Raw genomic sequence first — 21353 nt, 5'->3', positions numbered from 1 at the left:
TGGCCCGGTCAGGGATCACAGTGGTCAGACCAGGGCAGGGCAGGGGGCCTTGGTTTATTGAGAGACTTGCTATGGGTTGCTTGAAAACAAAGACGTTACGGATGTGTACAAGACTTACATAGTTCATGCTATTAATCATGTCGAGATTATAATTAGTATCGTTTTCCTTTGACCAAGTCGTCTGGTTTGAGCCTTTTGATCGCGTGCTTTGTAACAGATATGGACGCCAATGTGAGACATGTGAGTGGATCATTATTGTCATTCTTGGCTGATACTACGAATACGCGTACTGCCAAGAGATACAGTAGGTATCTAAGTAAAGAAGCCGGCAAATGATTGTGATTAAATTATGATAAGTCTGCAGATTCAGTTCATTGCATCACTGCAATTCTAACCATATGTACCTGTGTGATTGCCTATTTCTGACCAACGGTGAACGGTAAGTGGGCAAAAGGCAGGAGAGTGCATGAAATAGCTGAGCCAATCATGTTAGCGCATGAAAGAAAAGTGAAGTTAAAATCGTCGTCATCGGCGGGAGGGGTCGTTCCTTCCGGCCCCAGATTTCGTGCCTCTTACACTTGGACTTTACCCAAAGCGGAGCCCTTGCCACCGAGACATCCGACGCCTCAAGAGTAAAGCACGTTACCATCAGCTGCGTCTCTCATTCTTTCTTCTTTTAATCCTTCTTTATTCCACATAAACAACAGCAACATCACCATCATCATTATCATCGCCAATCAATTAATCATAGCAATACACGAATTATATACATCGAAAGTCCCGTCGCACCATGCTTTTTAAGCCGCTCGCCCTTGCAGCGACCGCCGCTGCTGTGCTCATCGTCCCAGAGACCTCTGACAAGGACGACAGCATCTTCCGCACCCTTCCCATCGAGGTCGACACTTTCGAGATCCCTGCGACCGCCTATGGCCAAGTCGTCGACGTTCCTTGCCTCCAGTGCCGTGGCCATGATACTCAACTAGAACTTAACTTTGGCATCCAGGACCGTCGCCTGGTGTTGAACGGTTTCGAACTCTACCCACACGCTGACCCTTGGAATGGAGACCTGTCAGCTGCTGTTATCAAGGCCAACGGCAAGAGCGATATGCGTCGACTGGGATATGGTTTGGCCATTCGACCTGAAGGAGTCGATAAGGATCAACATCTCGAGGTTGTCAATGTCGAAGTCAGAATCATCGAAGTCGGCGACCGTTTCGTCGACGGTGTCCCTCCTGTCACAGTCAAGCTCATCAAGGCCCCTGTTGGCGAGATCATCATCGGAAGCATCGAGGTCAAGGGTGCTGGCGAGAAGGCACCAGAGGACTGTGATATGTGGTGCCGCGCCAAGGGTATGGTCCACGACACCTGGAAGGGTGTCAAGGGCAAGTTCAAGGGCTGCCACGGAATGAAGGGTAAGGGCCATGGCCACGGTCGCAAGCCCCATCACGGTCATGGTAAGGGTGAGAATAAGCCTACCGACAACTTCAAGCATGGTCCTCTCGTCAATAAGACTCCCGAACAGTCTTGGAGTGATGTTCTCGCGCACGTTACCGCATATATCATCATCCCTGTCCTAATGGGTGTCGCTGCCGGTGTCGGAGTTGCATTGTAAGTTCATTCCCTGCTGTTCTTTCATTCGCATGCTAACATATTTAGTTTCACCATGTTCCTTTGTGCCATGGTTCTCCGCGTGATTCGTATTTTCAAGGGCGAATCCGCTGAGTCCGAGTTTGAGCCCGCTCCCGGCGCTGCTCACAAGGCCGCCGTTGCTGAGATGCTTGTTGAAGACGAGAAGTCAGGTCTTATTGTCGACGAGGAGGCTCTTCCCCAGTATGAGCCACGCAACTAAGAGTCGATTTTTGCGACTCTGTACTTGCACGCATTCAGCCCTGGTTGATAGAAAAGGGGAACGCACACTGCCAACGCAGCCTTCTACGACAGGCGTGTTATTGATACCAAAGATTGTATGTTTTTAAAGGATTTAGGCTTGGGACAGGCGTTATGGGTTCGGTGGATGGGATCATGTCTTATGAACTGGATAGCTACGTACGTATCAGACTCGGCGTGGCTTTCTTTGGTAACGATTCAAAATTGTTACTGTCCTCTCTTTGGAGATTCAGTGGTGTCTATCGGGTTATGGATGGTCTAGGCACTGTTGGATATACTTGAAATAAAGACGTAAAATTATCTTATACTTATACACTCACTCGTCTCGGATTTGGGTATCTGATGTATTCGTTCTATCTAACCAATAAGCAATACGACTACTATGATCGCTTAGTATAAAATGATAATGCTACCCAAGGTCTATCCCCCACAGACTGTGGACCCTGGATGGGCACTATCCGCTCACACTCTAACTTAGCTTCCACTTTGGGGGAGCATCCGCGATCCTTAGGTAAGAAGTGTGGATAGAATGTCATGTTGTATGCGGGGTTTCGACTCGCTGTATGCTAGCCCGATCCCCGAGTTTAGCTATATAACTACTTGTTCCCATCCGATCTCAAGTAAGTTCTAAAAGTCTATAGCTGCTACGCTATTTCGATCCTGTTTTGTCTTAGTACTCTCACTTCACCAACAATACGCATAGTACACCATTCGTAAACACAAAATGTCACAAACAGCTCGTCGTTTCGCTCAGATCGTCAAATTGAAGCCTCAACACCTCGCTGAGTACAAGGAAGTCCACGCTCGAGTCTGGCCCGACGTTCTCAAGCAGATCCAAGAGTGCAATATTCGGGACTGTATGGCCTATCCTGGGGTGTATCTATGAGACAACTGTAACAGAGACTAATCGCTTATATAGACAGCATTTTCTACGATGACCAGAGCCATATTCTCTTCGCCTCTTTCAAATACATCGGTTCAGACTACAGCGGCGACATGGACAAGATGGCAAAGAACCCCCGTGTGAGGGAATGGTGGAAGATGACAGACGCCTGGCAGGAGAGTCTTGTGCCCGGTGCAGTGAGCTCTGAGGCTGGCGAGCCTTCTTGGTGGAAGCCAGTTGAGGAGGTCTTTTATCAGCCCTGAGGTGAATAGAATGCAACATAAAATCTAGGAATCATATAAGGCGAAATCACAATACACTCCAGACTCATCGAGAGCTTAGGATCTAAATCCCTACGATTCACGGCATCAAGTCCTGAGGCCTCTATCTTTTGGTACAACGCCCTCGCTAATCTCGCTCGCGAGTGATACATACTGAAAAGGGGGTAGTAGAATAGGAGGGTAAAATGAAAAGGGCGCCTCCGAAATGCCTATGCAAAATTCTTTCTTCTTTCTTTCTTGTCTTTCTCCTTCTTCATCAACCCCGTTACTTAATCCTCTCTCATTACCATCCACGGCCCAGCCCTGGTGAAGCTGAACAAAGCCAAGCAAATAACGAAATGAATGAACTAGACCGACGCCATCATTGCAAAATGCATATTTACCCATGTTCATGCGTTATACACAGTGTCTACTCTTGGCTCCTGGATCATCTGAAGCTCGCTGCTGCACTTCACCTTGAACCATGGACTACTCTATGTCGAAGAAACAGGTGGGTGGGAGCAGCCATTGGAGATAACACATGACGCTTCACGTTTCCTCCTATTGTCTTTGATCCGATACTGATCTTATACCTCAACAAGTCAACCGATTCCTTGTCACCAATACTGACATTGGCAGCCTCCTTTGCCAAAACACCTGCTTCTTTACGAGCCTTAGCAAAGAATTGTGCAAGGCTAGATTGTGCGTCTTCAGCACTGTCCACGTCCTCCTCCTGCAACACATAGAGGACAGCGACACGCGCAAAGTCGAGGACCTCGTTTGTGATCTTGAACTTGGTCATCGGATCCTGTGTCTGCGATGGGTCTGCTGCCACTGAGGTCTGTGCAGCATTGCCAGCATCGCTTGTCGAGGTTGGCGCGTTTTCGGGGCTTCCCTCGTCAACCACCAGCGTGGTTGGTGCAGCGGTTTCGGAGGATACGACAACGGCAGGGGCAGTTTCGGGTGCACGGGCAACGAGAGTCGGTGCAGCCGCCTCTCGCTTGAATTGGAAAGCCAGGTTATCAAGTAAAGTTCCCCTTTTGCGTGTAGCAGCACCATCAAAAGTGACCAGTGAGTTCTGGGCAATGCAGGACAGCTCTGCAGCGTTGATCTTTGCCATGATGGCAGTTCCAGTTAGAGGGATAGAAAAGTTTTTCTGACTGTTCTCGATAAGGCGTGGGATACTTTTACCAAGCGTGACGTTGCTCAGATCGTTGCCCAAATCTGTAGTCGTGCAACCATCGGAGCCACCAGCGCTACAGTCGGAGCCTGTAAAGCCATTTGTGCAAATGCATGAGCATGTACCCTGTGACATGATATTTGTTCCACCGTTTTGGCACTTCAATGATTCTTGGCACTGAGCAAGAGCAGACTTTGGCTTGTCATCATTGCCCAAGTTCTTGAAGACGAAAAACTCCAATGGGACAAGGACAGCAGCCAGAATTATGCCAACAAGCAAGAGTAGCAAGAGGACAAACGCCCATACAGGCAGGCCACAGCAGCGCCGACGTCGCTTACCCTGGCCTTCATCCGAAGGCGTCATCTCGCGAAGGCCGGATCGTGAAGGAACATCACCCTGTCGGGTGGGAGCAAGGGGCCAAGATGTCGTTCGAAACCAGGATCCACGGTTCTGTCGCTCTGGTTGTTGTGCAGGGGGGGGGAATGCTGCCAGCATATCCGATAGTCCTACAACATGTAAGTTCATCAAAACATCATATCCTAAAGCGGATCTTCTTACCTGAGTTTTCTTTGTCACCCCCTCGCGTCTGCCCCTTATCGTCAAAAAAATCATTCAAGTTGTCGAAACGGCTGGCTGGTCTTTTACCAGAATCAATCATGGTCGCAAGGCGAGTTGCACGTCGAATCAAATCAGGCAAGCTGGTGATACTGCCTCTCTCCTCGGCCCTCCTCACTGCCTCAATGTCCAGCTTCGGAGGTCGTCGAATAGCCGAAAGTCGACTATAAGGTTGAGGGGAAGGTGTTGGCGCAGGCACTGGTACCTCTGACAAGTTGGTGGCGCTGGCAGCAGCATATGCACCGAGAATAGCGTCAGGGCTAAGGCTGTCGTGAGGGTTTTGCGAAGGCGCCGATGTCTTCGCCAGAGGAAGTGTGTTAGAAGAGCTTGTTGAAGCATCGATATAACCGGTTCCCGAGTCGAAAGGCTGGACCGGCGAGGGAGCAGGGCGATGATTAGGCTCCATAATGAATGATTTGGTAGTAACAATTGAAGGCTTTCCTCTCTTGCCGATGCTTGCACTGCGGACCAATTTACTCTCATCATGAAACTCGTCATAAGCGGAATCCTGACTCTTGTTGTCCGTCTCATCGTAATACGAGGGACTGACTGCCCGAGAACCTGCGGGCCAGCTTTCAGGCATAGCGGCACTTGATGCGTAAGAGCCATGCGATCTCGAATTAAGACTCTCTTCGGGAATCGGCGAGACAAAAGACGCGTGCGAGTAGAAGGATGATGCGCCCCGGCGAGACGAAGGGGGGGGTCCTAGATTAGCGCTCGCTCTTGGAGGGCCCAGGTTGACACTTCGTCTATTAGAATCTGCAGCTGTCGCTTGGTTAGGCTCAGGAAAGTCAGGTAGCGATCCAAGACTGGAGGTTGTCATTCGGGAGGATGGAGAAGGTGGAACGGAAGAGTGATAGTCGTCAGACTCGGGTGTGAGAAACACTGGGGTCGGTTCTTGGAGTCGAGACTGATCCAGCAAAGAAGGAACTTGGCTGGGTCGGGGTGGTCGTTGAGGGGCCTGAGTTGGTCGTCCGGGTGGTGGTCGATATGGCTCGGGGTCAGGCGAATTCATAGCGGCCATCGGGGGGCCGGGTAGAGGCCATTGTGGAACTTGCTGTGGTCGAGATATGGCAACACCAGGATTTCCACTTCTATAATCAATGGCAGGCACAGCCTTGGGTTTCGGAAGCCTTGATTGCGCGGCGGGGTGTCCTCCCATAGGTCGACGAGGAGGAGCCCTCAGTTCGCCAGGCGGACTATCGTCCATATTGTCTGGGTACAGAGGCTGCTGTCGCGGATATCCACCTTGCGGCATCTCGCGTGCTCTCCTAACAGATCCAGATTCGGGTGCTGAGTCCATCCCTCTTCCATCATACATCTGACTCATTTAGTTCCTTTATGCCAAGTCGAGAGTTCATTCAAACCAACAGCGTAACACGGTTAGGAGTCCGGTAGCGAGCCCCTATATGCAGTTCAACTGTATGTAGGAAGCCGTGAGGTTGCGAGGAACCGAAGTAATGAAATGATGCGAGTATCCGATGGCCTGCAGCGCTCGAAATCGCCCTTGTGGAGAATCACTGGCACAGCGTTCGTATATGGAAAAAGCAGTCTGTATCCGAATTGTTTGGGGTGCTGCAGCATAAAAAGTTGACCTCTCTTGGGCTCGATCGGGTCGTACAGCCACAGGCTACGTCGAGTTTACGAGAAATGTGAAAAGCGAAATAAAAATAGGCAAGATGAGAACTGGATAGAAGCGAACGTGAGAGAAAATAAGACGGATCGACCCAAAAATGAGAGATTGTTGCACGGTAATCCAGACCTCGCAGGCGCTGCAAGCAATGCAAATGAGAAATAATCTGAAGAGAAGTGTTAGTATTACAAGGGGATATGGGTGGAGGAAGATGCGAAAGATTGAAGTGAAACAATCAAGATGACATCCAGGCCATCTCGAGCTGCGGAAGGAGCGAAAGGGAAAACATACCGAAGAAGCGAAAGAAGGTCACGACTTCATGAGATCATTTGGGCGCGACAAATCAAGTCAACGTCACAGGGGCTCGCAATCAACGACTAAAAAGATGGATGGGATCCGTTCCGAGGTAGAGCAGCACAGCAGATGGGGATGAAAGTCGGAGTCGGAATCGAAAACCAGTGGGCAAAGGCCAAAGTCGATGCCGATGTCGTGAGACGAGGCGGCGTGTCACCGAGGGGATGGCTCTGGACGAATCGTGTTTCAAAGTTGCGTCTCGATGGTTTGAGGATGCTCCAGGTGATGAGACGATAATGGTTATGAGTGGTGAATGGAGATCCTATAGAAGGATGGAACCTAAGGCCAGATCGATGAGGCACCAATTGTTTGCTGAAGAGGAAGGCGTGGTGAGGCGTTTGATTTCCCAGCTCTTTCTTGCTTCTTTCCTTGAACCTGATTATCTTTTTGTGGCCCCTTACTTAATTGTCAAAATTATCAAACAAAAGAAGAATAAAAAAGTCGGTCTGATTATCTTCTAGACAGACCAAAAAAGAAAGAGAAAAAAATAGTAAAAAAAAGAAGTGTTGAAAAAAAAAAAAGGTGCACAATAGAGGCACAGTTGGAGAAGAATCAAAAGTAGTAACGAATGAATGTAACGAGGCGCAGACTACGACAGCTTGGGTCAAAGCAGGCTTGTAGGTACCAGTACAGTACAATAGGCACAAGACGTGCGGGTGAGGTTGGAGAGGAGGAAGAAAAGCGAGGCGAAGCGAGGGGATAAGAGAGGAAATGGAATTGAAAGGATGGACGGAGTACGACCCAAGCCCAAGGTACATTAGTAGATTGGTGAGGTTTTCGGGGGTCCCTTGGAGTTGAGCAAGCACCTCACCTCACCTGCGAAACAGGGCTATTCCACAATGGAATACATGGGCTAGACGGGAGCACGGGAGAGGCACAGAGACAACAAACACTCACTCACTCGACTGATCCAGTTACTACGGGTGAGCAAGCCCCATCACGATAGCATCTTGCTGCAGGATCGTCGTTATTCCAACATGGGACCACCCTGCTCGCTTTCAAAAACGCCATTCAAGAATCACATTCACTCATACGGAGCGCAATATGAACAGAGAGGATAGAGGATCAGAGATGAAGGGGCAGCGGTCATGACCTCTCAAAGGAGCGCATCTGGCCGTTGGCCGTTTTTCCCCGTAAATGCATGCGAGACAAGCCACTGCTCTCCCACTGGCTGCCCGTCCGTCTGAAGTATGAGTCCCACCAATCACGCTAGAGCATCGTCTCTCGAAAACCCCTAGAAGCCAAGCCAAGCTAGGGGGGGTCCCTTGCAACAGCTTTTCGAGTTTAGCAGAAACACTAGCGTGCTCTGTTCCTGCAGCTCGGGCCCTAGTCACAGAGTGCAAGCCACCTTTTTGAGCTCTGTCAGTCTGTCTGTGTCTGTGTCTTTCTCTCAGCACCAAAACCAACACAAGACGAGATCCATCTTTTGTCAGATAATTTCCAGAGTTCATGCTCCTCTTCTGGGTCTCTTGAATGTCTTGGAATGTGCTCCGTACTTCTATCAATCTTTCTTTTCTTTTCTTCTGTCGAATGCAATTTAAAGTGACTCCATCGGTTCGGAAGTAATTTCATTTGTTTCCTCCGCCTTGACAAGCCAAGCTTTTTGAGCTCAGCCTTGCAACAAGAAGCTGAACAAACACTCACGATAATTTTGATTCCATGTCAATTACCACAACCGAAGTAAACAGCCGAAGTCACGCTACAGATCAAGCTAACTCGCCTGGTCTCGATTAGATACCCCGTTAGTGCACGGTAAGGCTTCTGCCTCGGACATTAGACGATCACATTGAGTAGCGTCCGTCGTTTGATGCTTAATGAGATTCAATTTGTTTGATGCACTAGCCACGGTCATGCGCGATTTCATATCAATTGAGTTCATAACTTCATGGCCTTTAATTTCTTTATATCACCAACAGGCCGTCCGCCAAGTTGAGCCTGAATACGATCTTGGGGGTTTAGCCTGCACTTTTTTGCTCTGATACAGAATTCGCTCGGAACCGTCGGAGCATCTAACAGAGTGACTAGCATATGCGACGCTTCAACTGTTATCGTGTCCGTATCTTACGATAATCCACAAGGGGCCCTGGAAGTTGACTTGTGTCGGGTACATTTGAGTTGAAGTTGTGTTTCACCCTTAAGATCTGTCTTCGATCGACTCCTTGCCCGTAAAGGAAAGGCTTTGCCGTTGTATGACAGTTGCTTCGTTTGGTCAACAGATGACAGTTATTAAAAATAAGTAACTACTGTTTGTTTCGACCCGAAGCTTCACATGACCAACAGCAAACAGCCATAAATGGCAGTAATTGATCAGTGTCCGGGCGTCGGGTCCAGCCAAATCAGACCTGCAAGTTATCACTTTAGTTGGGTTCCATCGTCCTTCCTTGGCGTGTTTCATGTTTATCGGTGGAGGGGCCCTTGAACGTCATCAGTCGCCAGGGTGGGATGGATCTTTGTCAAGTGTCGATCATTCATTAATTCTCGATATGTTATGTTATGTTATGTTATGTATATTTTTCGTCCGGGGGGCCGTAGGCCCCAAAAAGTCTCCTAATGGAGCACAGGACGTGCTGAGCTAAACTATCTACAATCGCTGCCCTGCTGATTCTCGATCGGATCATCTGCAAGGCCTCTTGGATCGGAGCCGTATACATGCTCGAGCGTTTTCTGTACTCATTACCCCCAAGAGGCACCTCTCTACTCGTAGCTCGCCCTACAGTAGTTGTCGGTGAAGCACGTCCCATTGGACATCAATACAGTTGATCCTCGCAGAGCTTCCCTCCAGCAGCGTCTCCTATCTAGTTCATCCAGCATATCATCGGCACAAAGGCGCATTTACTTTCAAGAGGTCATCCCGTCAGCGGGAACTATTCCTCTCCAGCCTAGAATTCTCTTGCACAGATAGATCAAGTAGCTTTCCATACCCTGAGGCAGGAAGTCCATGATCCCCTAAGATCGCCAGTAGCTGCAACCTAGGACCGTACATCCTTGGGGAAACCCCTCGCAGGGAAAAACCCAAGGCGGCTAGAACGCTGCTCTGTAGACGAGGCAACCGCCCCGTTCCATGGTCTCCAGGTAAGCTCTGTACCGTTTCAACCCAGCGGTTTTTGTCACGTGGTCTCAGCCAGTGAGACAGATTGTCAAAGCCTGGTGGTGTTCCAGGCAGCAGCCGAGGCCGCAAAGAAGAAGAAGGTCTCTGGGCAGTACGCGACTGCAGAGATCGGTCAAGCAGCTTCCGAGCTGCAAAAAGGGCAACGAACCATGTGGGGTCCGTGCGTCAAGGTCGAGGGCACGAGAGGGCCCAGAAAGTCGAGCAGCCGAAGGCTGTTTGTGTTGTTCGGGCAGCTAAAGCTGCTGTAGTCGGTCGAGGCAGCGTTAAACTGCAGGCGAAGGTGAGAGTGAGAGTGAGGGTGCGATGACCCTCAATGTCAAGCAGCAAGATGCTGCGAATGTCGTCTGGGCAGCCGAAGCTGCAGAAGTCGGTGTTACGGGAAGTCGAGGGGCACAGAGGCCGGAATGTCGCAGGCTCGCGAAGCCGAAATGCCGAGGTGAGAAGAAGTCGTAGATAAGACAAATGAAATGGTGCCCGGAGGCGATGTCAAGAGCTCGCGGAGCTCAGTGCCGTTGAAAACACTTGTCACGAAGAAAGGTCAACTCTCTGAATCCCTTTCTTCCAGCAGCTGTTAGGGTCCCGCTAGTCCCGCAGCTGCTTTTGTTGCCATTTTGGCCTGTAAAAATTTTCTGCCCTAGCAGAACGCTAACAGCGGGTGCCAAGGAAAAACTTTTACAGGAGAGAGTTGTCATTAATTCTCGATAAGTCGAGTGTTCTCCATATCTAGGGTAAGCTAATCTAACCATTTTAAAGCAATAATTATTTTTTAATATCTAAACCCGAGAACTAGACATACTTAGTAGATGGAATCTATATGAATCTTATTATATTTTATATAATGACTTGCTTTGAATTCGAGTTGGTTCTTTGACGCAGTGATGCATCAGTCGAGATCTCATTATAAATCTATGAACCTACCTACTTAGTTTTATCAACAATGCTACTGACTTCACACAACTTGAAAAGTAGATAATATGGCGGATATCGCAAACAAATATTATAACATGGAAATACCTACATTCCAACGTCCAACAGCTGTACACACGTTGGCTAGTGGGTATCAGTTTCATTCAAAGATGGGGCGCACACTCGACTATACGAGCTTGGAAGATCTATATATAACTTACGTATATGTCGTGTAAGCTTACGAGCAAAGCCTTGAGGACTGCAACAGGGATGTGCTGGACAGAAGTCATACTGAGTTATTAACTTGTTCACAAAGAACTATACGATATCCAGCCTTTCCTAACTCTTTGACAATTCACATGCCAACATAAAGTTCAGTAGTAAATTAACATATTTTACTGCATACAAGTCATTACATTCGGAAGACGCCAAATTTGGTATCACCCGCCTTGACCTCGTTTCTACCTCCCATAGCAGCCTGTAGACCCAGACCCAGGTATCGTCTTGTATGTTGGGGAGGGATAATGCCATCGTCCTACAATAATGTTAGCCTCGATCATGTCACAAAGAGTCGTAAAGATATGGCTTACCCATAATCGAGCTGAAGAGAATGTGGCATCACTCTCCTTCTCAATACGCTCCTTCAACCCACCGTCGACAGTCTTGCCGACAGTCTCCATCACAGCAGCCAATTGCTCGCTACCCATTACACCAACCTTGGCGTTGGGCCACATCCACAAGAATCGTGGGCTGTAAGCTCGTCCGCACATTCCGTAGTTTCCGGCGCCGTAGCTGCCACCAACGACGACGGTGAACTTGGGTACATCTGCACATGCAACAGCTGTGACGAGCTTGGCACCGTGCTTTGCGATACCGTCACGCTCGGACTGTGACCCTACCATGAATCCGGAAATGTTCTGTAAGAACACCAATGGTATCCCGCGCTGGGAGCAAAGCTCAATGAAGTGAGCGCCCTTGACGGCGGAAGAGGCAAAGAGAATACCGTCATTGGCCACGATGCCAACCTTGTGGCCGTAGATCTCGGCGAAGCCAGTCACGAGAGTAGTACCGAAGTCGCGCTTGAACTCGGAGAACTCAGAGCCATCCACAACACGAGCGATGACCTCTCGAATAGGCAGAGGCTTTCGCAGGTTGGTGGTAGCAATGCCAAGAAGCTCCTCGGGATCGTGGAGAGGTTCTGAGAAGGTAGGCTTGGGGGCTTGAGTCTCTGGTGACTTCTTGGGCCAGTTGAGGTTGCTAATGCAGCGGCGAGCCAATACAACAGCATGGGCGTCGTCCACAGCCAAGTAATCTGTCACACCAGACACGGAAGAGTGCATCTTGCCACCTCCCAGATCCTCATGACTGACAACCTCTCCTGTCGCAGCCTTGACAAGAGGAGGACCGGCGAGGAAAATGTGACCTTGCTCTTGGACGATAATGCTCTCGTCACTCATTGCTGGGACGTAGGCGCCACCTGCTGTGCAAGGACCCATGACCACAGCGATCTGGGGAATGCCCTCTGAGCTCATGCGGGCCTGGTTATAGAAGATGCGACCAAAGTGGTTCTGATCGGGGAAGACGTCGGCTTGATGGGGGAGGTTGGCACCGCCGCTGTCGACGAGGTAGATGCATCTGGCAGCTGTCAGTTCATATATCATGCTGTGAGAGATGTTTGTTAACATACGGTAATTTGTTTTCTCTTGCGACAGCTTGTGCTCGCAAATGCTTCTTGACTGTAATGGGATAATATGTACCGCCCTTGACTGTGCTGTCATTGGCGACAATCACGCATGTCACTCCCTCGACAACACCCACACCAGTGATGATACCGCCTGCAGGTACCTCAGCCTCTGGATAGAGCTCATAACCAGCCATAGGGGAGAGCTCCATAAATGTAGTTCCAGGATCAATCAAAGCTGTAACCCGATCTCTGGGGAGCATCTTCTTGCGCGCGATGTGCTTCTGTCTGGCCTTCTCAGGTCCTCCCTGCTGAATCTTGCGGGCGAGCTCCTGCATGCGGCTCATGACCTCGTTCATCTGCTTCTCATTCTCCTTGAACTCGTCTGACGACGGATCAACGCTTGTCTGAATTCGTGAGATGGCATTGGCCTGGTGTGGAGGAGTGAGATTTGCGACAGCTCGTTTCTGCGAAGATATCTGTGTGCGCCGACTGAACTGGCGACCGAGCAGTATCGCCTGGCGCGATGAACGTGACAGCGTCATATCTGAAGGCTCTTTTTGGTGATTGTGAGATACTCAATTCACTTTGGAAGAAGTCTGTGACGAGAATAAGAGACTCTTTCAAGGAAGAAGGACGGAAATTAAGGAAGTTCTTCTTAATTCTCCTGAAGAATGAACAATTGCTAAAGCCGAAGCGCGGGCTACGCCAAAGGCCGAGGCTTGTGACGTCGAAAACCTGGGGTAAGCGGGCCGGCCGCTAGAAGCCGCGACGAGCCGGGTCCATCAAAGACGGCTATCGAAGCCCGTGTTTTCCGGCCGCTTCTCACTCCCTCGGTCGGTTCACTTTCAGTTCTATCCAAGAAAACAAGAAAAAACAAGATAAGCAGAGGAATATTCCGAATATCTTGCTGCTCTATCATTCACCTCATTCATCTCAGTCACAACTTCACAATGGCAACAAGCATACGAACATTCAGATCTCTGGCACGACCTGTCGTGGCACGTCAGTTCCGTCCAGCTGTCACTCTCCCCGCCATTCAGTCTCGTCTTCACTCTTCTAAACACCCCAAAGGCTTCGAAGCCCCTTCAAATGAAGAGCTTGATGAGTTGAGGGAGCGTGTGCAGGAATTCACACGCCGTGAGATCACGGAGGAGGTCGCCGCAAAGACAGACAAGACAAATGCCTTCCCAGTAGAGATGTGGCAAAAGCTTGGTGAAGCTGGCTTCCTAGGCATCACAGCTGATGAGGACGTTGGCGGTCTTGCTATGGGTTACCAGGCGCACATCATTGTTATGGAGGAGCTATCACGAGCCTCTGGTTCCATTGGTCTCAGCTACGCAGCACATTCACAACTCTGCGTCAACCAGCTGCAACTCAACGGATCCCCAGAGCAGAAGCAAAAATACCTACCTGGCCTCATTGCTGGAACAAGTGTTGGCGCGCTGGCCATGTCTGAATCTGGCGCTGGCAGCGACGTCGTCAGCATGCGAACAACAGCAAAAGCCGTGGACGGTGGTTACGTGCTGAACGGATCCAAGATGTGGATCACTAACGGTCCTGACGCCGATGTTATTGTGGTTTACGCCAAGACAGAGCCCGAGAAGGCTTCCAAGGGTATCACAGCCTTCATCGTGGATACCAAGAGTGAGGGTTTCAGCTGTGCTCGCAAGCTCGACAAGATGGGCATGCGCGGCAGCAACACCGGCGAACTCATGTTCGACGGTGTCTTCGTACCTACGGAGAACATCCTTGGCAAGGTCAACGGAGGTGTGCGAGTCCTGATGGAAGGTCTCGATCTGGAGCGCTTGGTGTTGAGTGCTGGACCTCTGGGTATCATGCAGGCCTCGCTCGATGTTGCCCTCCCCTTTACACACCAGCGCAAGCAGTTCGGTCAACCTATTGCCCACAACCAGTTGCTCCAGGGCAAGCTGGCAGATATGTACACAAAGCTCCAGGCTTCTCGTGCCTATACCTACACAACCGCCAAGGCGGTCGACGAGAACGGCTTGATCCGCACACAGGACTGCGCGGGAGCTATCTTGTATGCAGCTGAGCGGGCGACTGAGTGCACGCTCGATTGCATTCAGCTTCTTGGTGGAATGGGTTACGTTGAGGAGATGCCCGCATCAAGATTGCTTCGAGAGTAAGTTTAACCCCTCCTGTTGCGTCTCTGGCATCAACTCTGAAGAGAATGAGAGCCTTGGGCACATAATTGTATTTTGAGCAATTGACTGACCACATGTGCAGTGCCAAGTTATATGAGATTGGAGCTGGTACTTCCGAGATTCGAAGAATGGTCATTGGAAGGGCTTTCAACAAGGAGTATGCCCAGGCATGAAGAGGAAGTATAACAATGCAAGATCATGGGCAGGCTCACCCATGAACACACGCGCCAGGATCAACGTATGAGCCAAGGAACTGTTAAAAAAGGGCTCGATCCAACGGATTAGCTCCACAGGTGTAGCTATCGCTGACTCCCGCAGGGGCAGTCATTAGACGAGAGCGATCCGGTCTTGATCAAGCATGCTATGATGCAAGAAATGTGTATCACGAATTGGCCCGAATGGATTGAATAGCCAGTAGAATAAAGGAACTGAAAACTAAGAAAATAAAAATTCAAAAATACAGGAAACTATTAAGCCTGACGAAAGCTTGTGAATCCCACGATCTACCAAGCGACAACCCCCACGTAGTAGTAATGGAGGCTCAATTTAAATTCCCGACCTTCAACAGGCATATCTTCTTTGCCATTGGATGATTTGAACTCTCTCGATTGCTGACAGAGTTCATAACAAATTGCAGAAGCATTGATCAGGAATTCAGCGATTGAGCACGGAATTGTAAAGATCGTGATATTTTGTCTGATGGTATTGAGTTGCTGGCTACCCCCACCAAAATGACATTTCCTATCAAGTTCTTGTCACATTCTGCAGCAATGACAAGTTTCCATTTGTTTCCAATGTTCCAATAATGTCGGATTTCAATCAAAAATCGAGCAACAAGCCCTGTTTGATTTTGCTTTTGATAACCTGGCCTGGTCAATTTACCGATGGCCTCGTGACCCGATGATCCGATTCGAACAGGTCGGTCAACTTCTATTGTTTTCTTCTTTCAAGTTTCCTCTTCTCTCTTCTGTGTGAGACATTCCGATCGATCAAACTGTGACTATTGTCTATTATGTTTGTACTTCTGACTTTGGCATGCCGCACGGTGAAGTGGTGCCAACACACCTCACCTGCACACCGAGTCTAATAGACCCGCCACCGACATATTGAAGTGGTGGCCCTGACCATTCTTGGCTTCATGCCGCGTGTATCTTTCTTTGCTTCTTCTCAAGTCACCCTGCCACCGGGATCATAGGCTATTGCAGCTTGCATGTTGAGGCTCTGAAACACCCAGCCGGACACGAGCGATGCTTTGCTTGTCTAGAACGTTTAGAAGGTCGCTTTTGATGCCGTAGAGCGGAGCTATGCGGCCACGGGCAGGGATTGTAGAGATAATAATTGCAAGAGAGGAAATATTGGCTTTGGGGATTCTTCCATGGGTATTGATACCCCATGCTCTCACCTGGAGAGCTCCTTGGTTACGCGAGTGTTAACATTGTGGGGATGTCTCTGACCTCCACCTCCAGGTCCAAAAATGGAAATCCGGGACTGCTCAAGTGTCAGGGGTTAGTGCACTACTGCGATCGGGCTTCTATAATTTTGGATCCTCGAGGTTGAATAACTGCTGCCTGCGAGTTTCCGGGCTACCATTCATGTTAGTCTCCATCTCGCTTAAGCCATCGAACATGTTGGAAGATTTTGATGGTATGATTCCAGTATGTCCTCAGTATAGTCGAAATGCTACTTAGGAGAAATGAAGTTAGGTCAGGCTCTGGGACCATTCTCTTCAAATTGATGCCTGGGGCGGGGTTCCCATCCAGTCATCTGAGCGTACCTAGATTGTAATAATGTCTTGGTAATGATGGATAAATGAGGGGAAAGGGAAAGAAGAAGGGATGGATGGGAATTCTAGACCGTCAATCGCAATGTGCGTTGCCAAATTGGAACAATTGGAAGAGATCCACGCATATGATCCCCGAGAGATGCATCATGGATTCGAGATAGAATTGCGGATTTATCCATCAAATGTCGTTGAGATGAGATGAGATGAGAGCCGGCCGAACCGGGGGTGGGGGCCAGGTTTTTAGTGGACTTTGGGTGGGGAGCTCTCCCGTTATTCGGGCCCAGGCCAGGCGGGATGGACGACGAGCGCTACACGAGACCTCAAAATTTTGGAAATGTGAGGCTCAGCAAAATATCAGCCAAGTCTTGAGGTTTAGTTCTTTTTACAAGTTCGTGGTGGTGTAGGTAGGCAATGTAATAAATAACAATTGCTTCCCACCTCCCAATCCATTCCATCATCATCGATTGTCTCCCTCCACGTCAGCTGCTCCTCACATCCAATTGTCTCTATTGTTGTCCAATTTGGATTACAGTTGACTTTGGCGGCATCATTGGCGTACACATCTTTTCCCGCTTTGTTCCTGGGCGCTAATCAGCAGTGCTTATCCCTGCACCATCGACGTCAAGCTTAGGGAGCTCCAGCTTCAAGCTCTTGCCACCTGAGCTCATAATCCTTGGGTTTTGGGCTGCCACTGTTTGCTTTCATAAAGCAATATCGTCTCTCTAGCCTTCCTTTTCTCTCTTTCACGCATCTTCTTGTGATAACCGCACTTCGAGTTGCACTTTGACCATGTCTTTTGCACCTGCTCTGCGCCTTTGTGCGCGCCGCGTTGCCGCTCCAGCTCTGATCCGCCCTTCTATCGCTTTTTCTGGTGCACGAAAGCTTCACAGCGGCCCTCCCCGCCAGGACAAGCCTGGAAAATACGCCCAAACTGACCCTCAGATCGAGGTCGAGTACCCAGAAGACCATGAGCTCCCTAGCAGTGAGCCTGTCGCTGGCACTGGTGGCCAGTATGTGAAGCCCACGCTTCCCACCTTTTCGCTTGACGGCCATGTCGGTATCGTCACTGGCGGTGCTCGTGGTTTGGGTCTTGTCATGGGCCAGGGAATGGTCTTTTCTGGTTCTCACCTTGCTCTTGTTGACATGAACAGTAAGTGCATATTTTATGACCTGCGAACAAAGACATTATACTGACCATGCTGCAGAGGAGGAAGCTGAAAAGCAGACCAGTCTTCTCATTGAAGCTTTCAAAAAGGAGAACCCTCGAGCTCGAAGGTAAGTTCATCATTCCATAAACTCCAACTACGCGAGACTAAACAGATTCCCCAGAACCCCCAAGGTCACAGCCCACTATGCCGATGTTTCTGACCCTGAGTCTGTCGAGGCTTGTATCGCTGAGGTCGTTAAGGAGCATGGCAAAATCGACAATCTGGTCACTTCAGCTGGCTTCACTGAGAATTTCGAAGCTGTTAACTACCCCATTGACCGTCTCCGCAAGCTTTGGGCTGTCAACGTTGACGGCACTTACCTCTTTGCGACCTCAGTCGCCCGCCACCTAATGGAGCGAAAGGCCCCAGGAAGCATTGTGATGATCGGTAGCATGTCTGGTGCCATTGTCAACGTGCCCCAGCCCCAGGCTCCCTACAACGCTGCCAAGGCTGGTGTTCGACACCTTGCCGCATCTCTCGCCGTCGAATGGGCCCACGCCAATATTCGAGTCAACTGCATCTCTCCTGGCTACATGCTCACTGCTCTGTAAGTGTACTCAAAGCTGCCTCTAGCTAAGCTGTAACTAACCTGGTCACTACAGCACTCAGAAGATTCTTGACGACAACCCTGATCTCAAAGCGAAGTGGACTTCTCTCATTCCTCAGGGTAAGATGGGTCAGCCTCAAGATCTCATGGGCCCAGTTGCTTTCCTGCTGTCCGATGTAAGTTTCCTCACTGGCAATTTTGAAATTATGAGCTAATCGGTGGTTCTCGACAGGCCTCCTCCTATGTCACTGGTGCTGATATCCGAGTTGACGGCGGTTACACCGTCACCTAAGTTTCGATGAACAAAAGGCGAAAAGGAGTTTGTTTAAAATTTTACCCTAATTGGTTTTCATATGGTTGGGCTGCCGTGCCCAGATAGCGATTGGAATTCGATAATGTATCTAATGAGGCGAGAAAACCTGCTGCACATGGATCGATGTCTTAGAAATTGAGCACCTACGCTTTCTATGACTTTTGACATTGACTTGCAACTTTGATTTATTTTCAAATTGAAACAAAAGCGTTCAATGCAGTCAAAAATGGTTCAACACTTATCACCAGTAATGTGGTCAAATGAAGTGTTACTTTTAGCTACATATCTTACAATTCCCCAGTGTATCGATGTGTTAGAAGTGTTCTGAGAGGTCTATGAATTCTTGGAAATGTTCTATTTAGAGAAATATTCCGTGTTTCCTTGTTGACAGTGGAATACGATTGGCATGATTGTGAACATTCTCAGACTCCGTAATTCTTCTTTTGCTTATCAACCCATTCTTGCTAAGTTGGAACAAGCATTTCTTGGCAGCACTAAAACCACTTGAAAATTTTCATTTCATCGTAGTTCAGCCCCTATCACAGTTCATGATATAGATAAGGTACAGTCAAAAGAGGTTCCGATATGTGACGCTTCCCGAGATCGGATAGCTGCATATTAAAACCCATGACATTCCCGAGTGCAATCCGCCACACCCAGCAAATGCCTGACGGTACTGCCGAAACAGGATCGGGCTGCAGAGAAACCCCAACACGTTCGTTGACACCGATGCCATGGTACAGCCAAACAGCTGCCGTTGTAGGTTAGATCAGCTACAGCACACATCACGTTTGATGCAACTATAGATGCAGCCACCGCGATTATCGGGTGTCAGTCAGATGTGAGGATGAAAACTCTGAGATTGTGTGATTGTACGTGGCCGTGACCTTATATCTGGCACAAGATGGTGGTTGTAGGACTGATATGTTGTGGTAGGGTAAGCTATATCCATGAATCTGGGATGAAGTCTTATCCCCGGCCTCTCCTGGTGATGCACAAGGTGATACAAGAACAGTGTCTTTGAATCAATGCTCAGAAATGCTGCCCAAAGCATTCCATTGGCATCGTTGGTTCAATGTATGCCGTCTTGACTTTAAATATTCAACGTCAACTGCATTATCACTCCATATGTGACCTGATCTCCGACATCCGATAGTCGAGCGATGACCCTCTGAATGATACAAATGGCGCAATCACCCTGAAAATCAGTGTCGGCCCGCGGTGACCAAATAGGAAGCTTCGAATTCATTTTTTTGATCATCTGCAACCCCTCCATCTCTGACAGAAGCTCAAATCCAGGATCTCTAACAAGGATCCCCACAACCATGAAGCTTAGGTGTGGTTACAACGTGGGGAGGCCTGTCGAGTCAAGGCACCTCAATCTGGCAGTGACGGTACCTTGCACTGGACTCTTGACCACGTGGGTGCATGACTTGGGTAAGATAAACGATCAATGAAGATCTCGCCGCAAGCAAACTCGATGGTATGCCAATAGAAGGTCACTCACTCATACAGGGTATGCAAGTTTGTTTCCCCGGACAAAGACCCAAACGCGGCGTGGTCATGGCCATGGTCATGGAGCTCTTTCAAGCTTGAGCTCTCCACAGTTAGCCGAGTTTCCCAAGTCTCTAAGTCTAAAGCCGACGTTGAGCACCTCTCATCATTGCCGGCTTCAACCTAGGCACACCTCTCCGTACCGTACGTGTGACGAATCCCGCAAATTCCTCTCGGCCGACAAATGCTTGAACTCTCAAGAAACTTTACGTTTAGACCAAGCCTAGAGACGGGATGGCAGCGATGGCTGACTGTGAACCCCTCCATTCATCATCTCAGCGTCAGGTGCCTCCAGGAACAAGGCGACCTCCGCCCAAAGAGTTTTGAACTGGTCTCGTGAAACATCACAGCCAGCTTGGAACTTACTTGGAAGCGGGGAAGAGCCTCAGCTGTGGTCAGTCACACGACCATGACGACGCTGGGTACCTTATTGATTGACCCCGCCGAGAAGCAGATCAGAAGACTGTAGGAAAATAGCGCCTCCTGTAAGAGGAAAAGACAAAAGGGAGATAAAAAGAAAGAATAAGGCAATCAAAGGATTGAACCGTAGTGGAGGGGAATCCCGGTAGAACTCCTACAGCCAATCCACTTAGCGAACCGGGTTGATCATCTCGCCCGGATGGAGATAGGTAGGCTGGTTTATGTCAGACAATGTGACGGTTTCAGCTTCTGAGAGGTCAGGAGATGATGAGTTGCAGATAAGTTAGACTCTGAGTCGTTGTCTGAGTCGTTAATAACTGTTCTAGAACTCGGTGTGAAAGTGATGTTTCGGTTGGGTCGAAGATCGTGCCTGTTTTGGGCGGTCTTGAGTCAGGAACTATCAGGGAGAGAGCGCCGCAGAGCCGCAAATCGTGTACATGGTCGCCTCTGTTGGTTATGAGGCCAAAGCCTGGCACTGCATCTTGATAAAGACTGAGAGTCTGAGAACATGAACTAAGTTCAAGCTGAAAGAAAGCCATTATAGATCAGGGTAAATCAGTTATGACTAATTTTCGGTCTATCGAATCTGTAAAAGCCTATTGCCTTGGAGGCGGTGAATTCATTCACGGTCATATATCATTCAGGCCCAGAAGGCGACCAACACCAAACATCTAGGCCCTGATTCATAATGACAGTTCGCCCTGCATAAAGCCGGACAGTACATCATTGACTTGGAAGTTGATGATTGGTGATATCTCATCTCAGTATTGGCCCCGTGACCTTGATGTTGAGGTACACATCCTTGTCGATGCTGTCGGTAGCCCCTGTCGACTTATGTACCCTATATAAGTA

At 49.2% G+C, this 21353-nt stretch overlaps 7 protein-coding genes across 7 annotated transcripts; 4 read left to right on the top strand and 3 right to left on the bottom strand.

Moving 5' to 3' along the window:
• The first annotated feature begins 405 nt into the window (after positions 1–405).
• BKA55DRAFT_557749 (uncharacterized protein) lies at positions 406–2265 on the top strand. The gene is made up of 2 exons (XM_046191828.1): positions 406–1608; positions 1657–2265. Exons 1-2 carry the CDS (start codon positions 791–793, stop codon positions 1847–1849), a joined length of 1011 nt encoding a protein of 336 aa, XP_046053814.1. The 5' UTR covers positions 406–790; the 3' UTR covers positions 1850–2265.
• A 346-nt stretch (positions 2266–2611) lies between these two features.
• Positions 2612–3033, top strand: BKA55DRAFT_685558 (rhamnose mutarotase; the record flags this gene model as incomplete). The annotated part of the gene is made up of 2 exons (XM_046198810.1): positions 2612–2744; positions 2807–3033. The coding sequence occupies 2 exons, from the start codon at positions 2612–2614 to the stop codon at positions 3031–3033; spliced, it is 360 nt and encodes a 119-aa protein (XP_046053813.1).
• A 469-nt stretch (positions 3034–3502) lies between these two features.
• Positions 3503–6155, bottom strand: BKA55DRAFT_502944 (uncharacterized protein; the record flags this gene model as incomplete). The annotated part of the gene is made up of 2 exons (XM_046186965.1): positions 3503–4716; positions 4769–6155. 2 exons carry the CDS (start codon positions 6153–6155, stop codon positions 3503–3505), a joined length of 2601 nt encoding a protein of 866 aa, XP_046053812.1.
• A 3152-nt stretch (positions 6156–9307) lies between these two features.
• BKA55DRAFT_557744 (uncharacterized protein) lies at positions 9308–9577 on the bottom strand. The gene has a single exon (XM_046191827.1). The coding sequence runs from the start codon at positions 9551–9553 to the stop codon at positions 9314–9316; it is 240 nt and encodes a 79-aa protein (XP_046053811.1). The 5' UTR covers positions 9554–9577; the 3' UTR covers positions 9308–9313.
• A 1534-nt stretch (positions 9578–11111) lies between these two features.
• Positions 11112–13326, bottom strand: BKA55DRAFT_557736 (carboxyl transferase). Its single transcript, XM_046191826.1, has 3 exons — positions 12515–13326; positions 11418–12462; positions 11112–11362 (listed from the first exon to the last, which is right to left on the bottom strand). Exons 1-3 carry the CDS (start codon positions 13051–13053, stop codon positions 11240–11242), a joined length of 1707 nt encoding a protein of 568 aa, XP_046053810.1. The 5' UTR covers positions 13054–13326; the 3' UTR covers positions 11112–11239.
• A 25-nt stretch (positions 13327–13351) lies between these two features.
• On the top strand, positions 13352–15157 carry BKA55DRAFT_635777 (acyl-CoA dehydrogenase/oxidase). Its single transcript, XM_046197016.1, has 2 exons — positions 13352–14654; positions 14759–15157. Exons 1-2 carry the CDS (start codon positions 13462–13464, stop codon positions 14847–14849), a joined length of 1284 nt encoding a protein of 427 aa, XP_046053809.1. The 5' UTR covers positions 13352–13461; the 3' UTR covers positions 14850–15157.
• Positions 15158–17248: 2091 nt separating this feature from the next.
• BKA55DRAFT_590464 (uncharacterized protein) lies at positions 17249–18506 on the top strand (the record flags this gene model as incomplete). The annotated part of the gene is made up of 5 exons (XM_046195096.1): positions 17249–17609; positions 17665–17734; positions 17789–18214; positions 18270–18390; positions 18447–18506. The coding sequence occupies 5 exons, from the start codon at positions 17249–17251 to the stop codon at positions 18504–18506; spliced, it is 1038 nt and encodes a 345-aa protein (XP_046053808.1).
• Positions 18507–21353: the final 2847 nt, after the last annotated feature.

This window comes from Fusarium redolens (genome assembly GCF_020744475.1).
Source record: "Fusarium redolens strain MPI-CAGE-AT-0023 chromosome Unknown BKA55scaffold_3, whole genome shotgun sequence".
Classification (NCBI taxonomy): domain Eukaryota; kingdom Fungi; phylum Ascomycota; class Sordariomycetes; order Hypocreales; family Nectriaceae; genus Fusarium; species Fusarium redolens.
Note: the sequence above shows the minus strand (reverse complement) of the source record. Positions and strands in the feature narration are given on the sequence as shown.

Coding starts and splice junctions, on each gene's coding strand:
- BKA55DRAFT_557749 (XM_046191828.1), top strand. CDS start 791: ATGCTTTTTAAGCCGCTCGCCCTTGCAGCGACCGCCGCTGCTGTGCTC. Junction 1,609..1,656: donor GCCGGTGTCGGAGTTGCATT/GTAAGTTCATTC, acceptor TAACATATTTAG/TTTCACCATGTTCCTTTGTG.
- BKA55DRAFT_557744 (XM_046191827.1), bottom strand. CDS start 9,553: ATGGGACGTGCTTCACCGACAACTACTGTAGGGCGAGCTACGAGTAGA.
- BKA55DRAFT_557736 (XM_046191826.1), bottom strand. CDS start 13,053: ATGACGCTGTCACGTTCATCGCGCCAGGCGATACTGCTCGGTCGCCAG. Junction 12,463..12,514: donor GCAAGAGAAAACAAATTACC/GTATGTTAACAA, acceptor GACAGCTGCCAG/ATGCATCTACCTCGTCGACA. Junction 11,363..11,417: donor TCTCTTCAGCTCGATTATGG/GTAAGCCATATC, acceptor ACATTATTGTAG/GACGATGGCATTATCCCTCC.
- BKA55DRAFT_635777 (XM_046197016.1), top strand. CDS start 13,462: ATGGCAACAAGCATACGAACATTCAGATCTCTGGCACGACCTGTCGTG. Junction 14,655..14,758: donor GCATCAAGATTGCTTCGAGA/GTAAGTTTAACC, acceptor CCACATGTGCAG/TGCCAAGTTATATGAGATTG.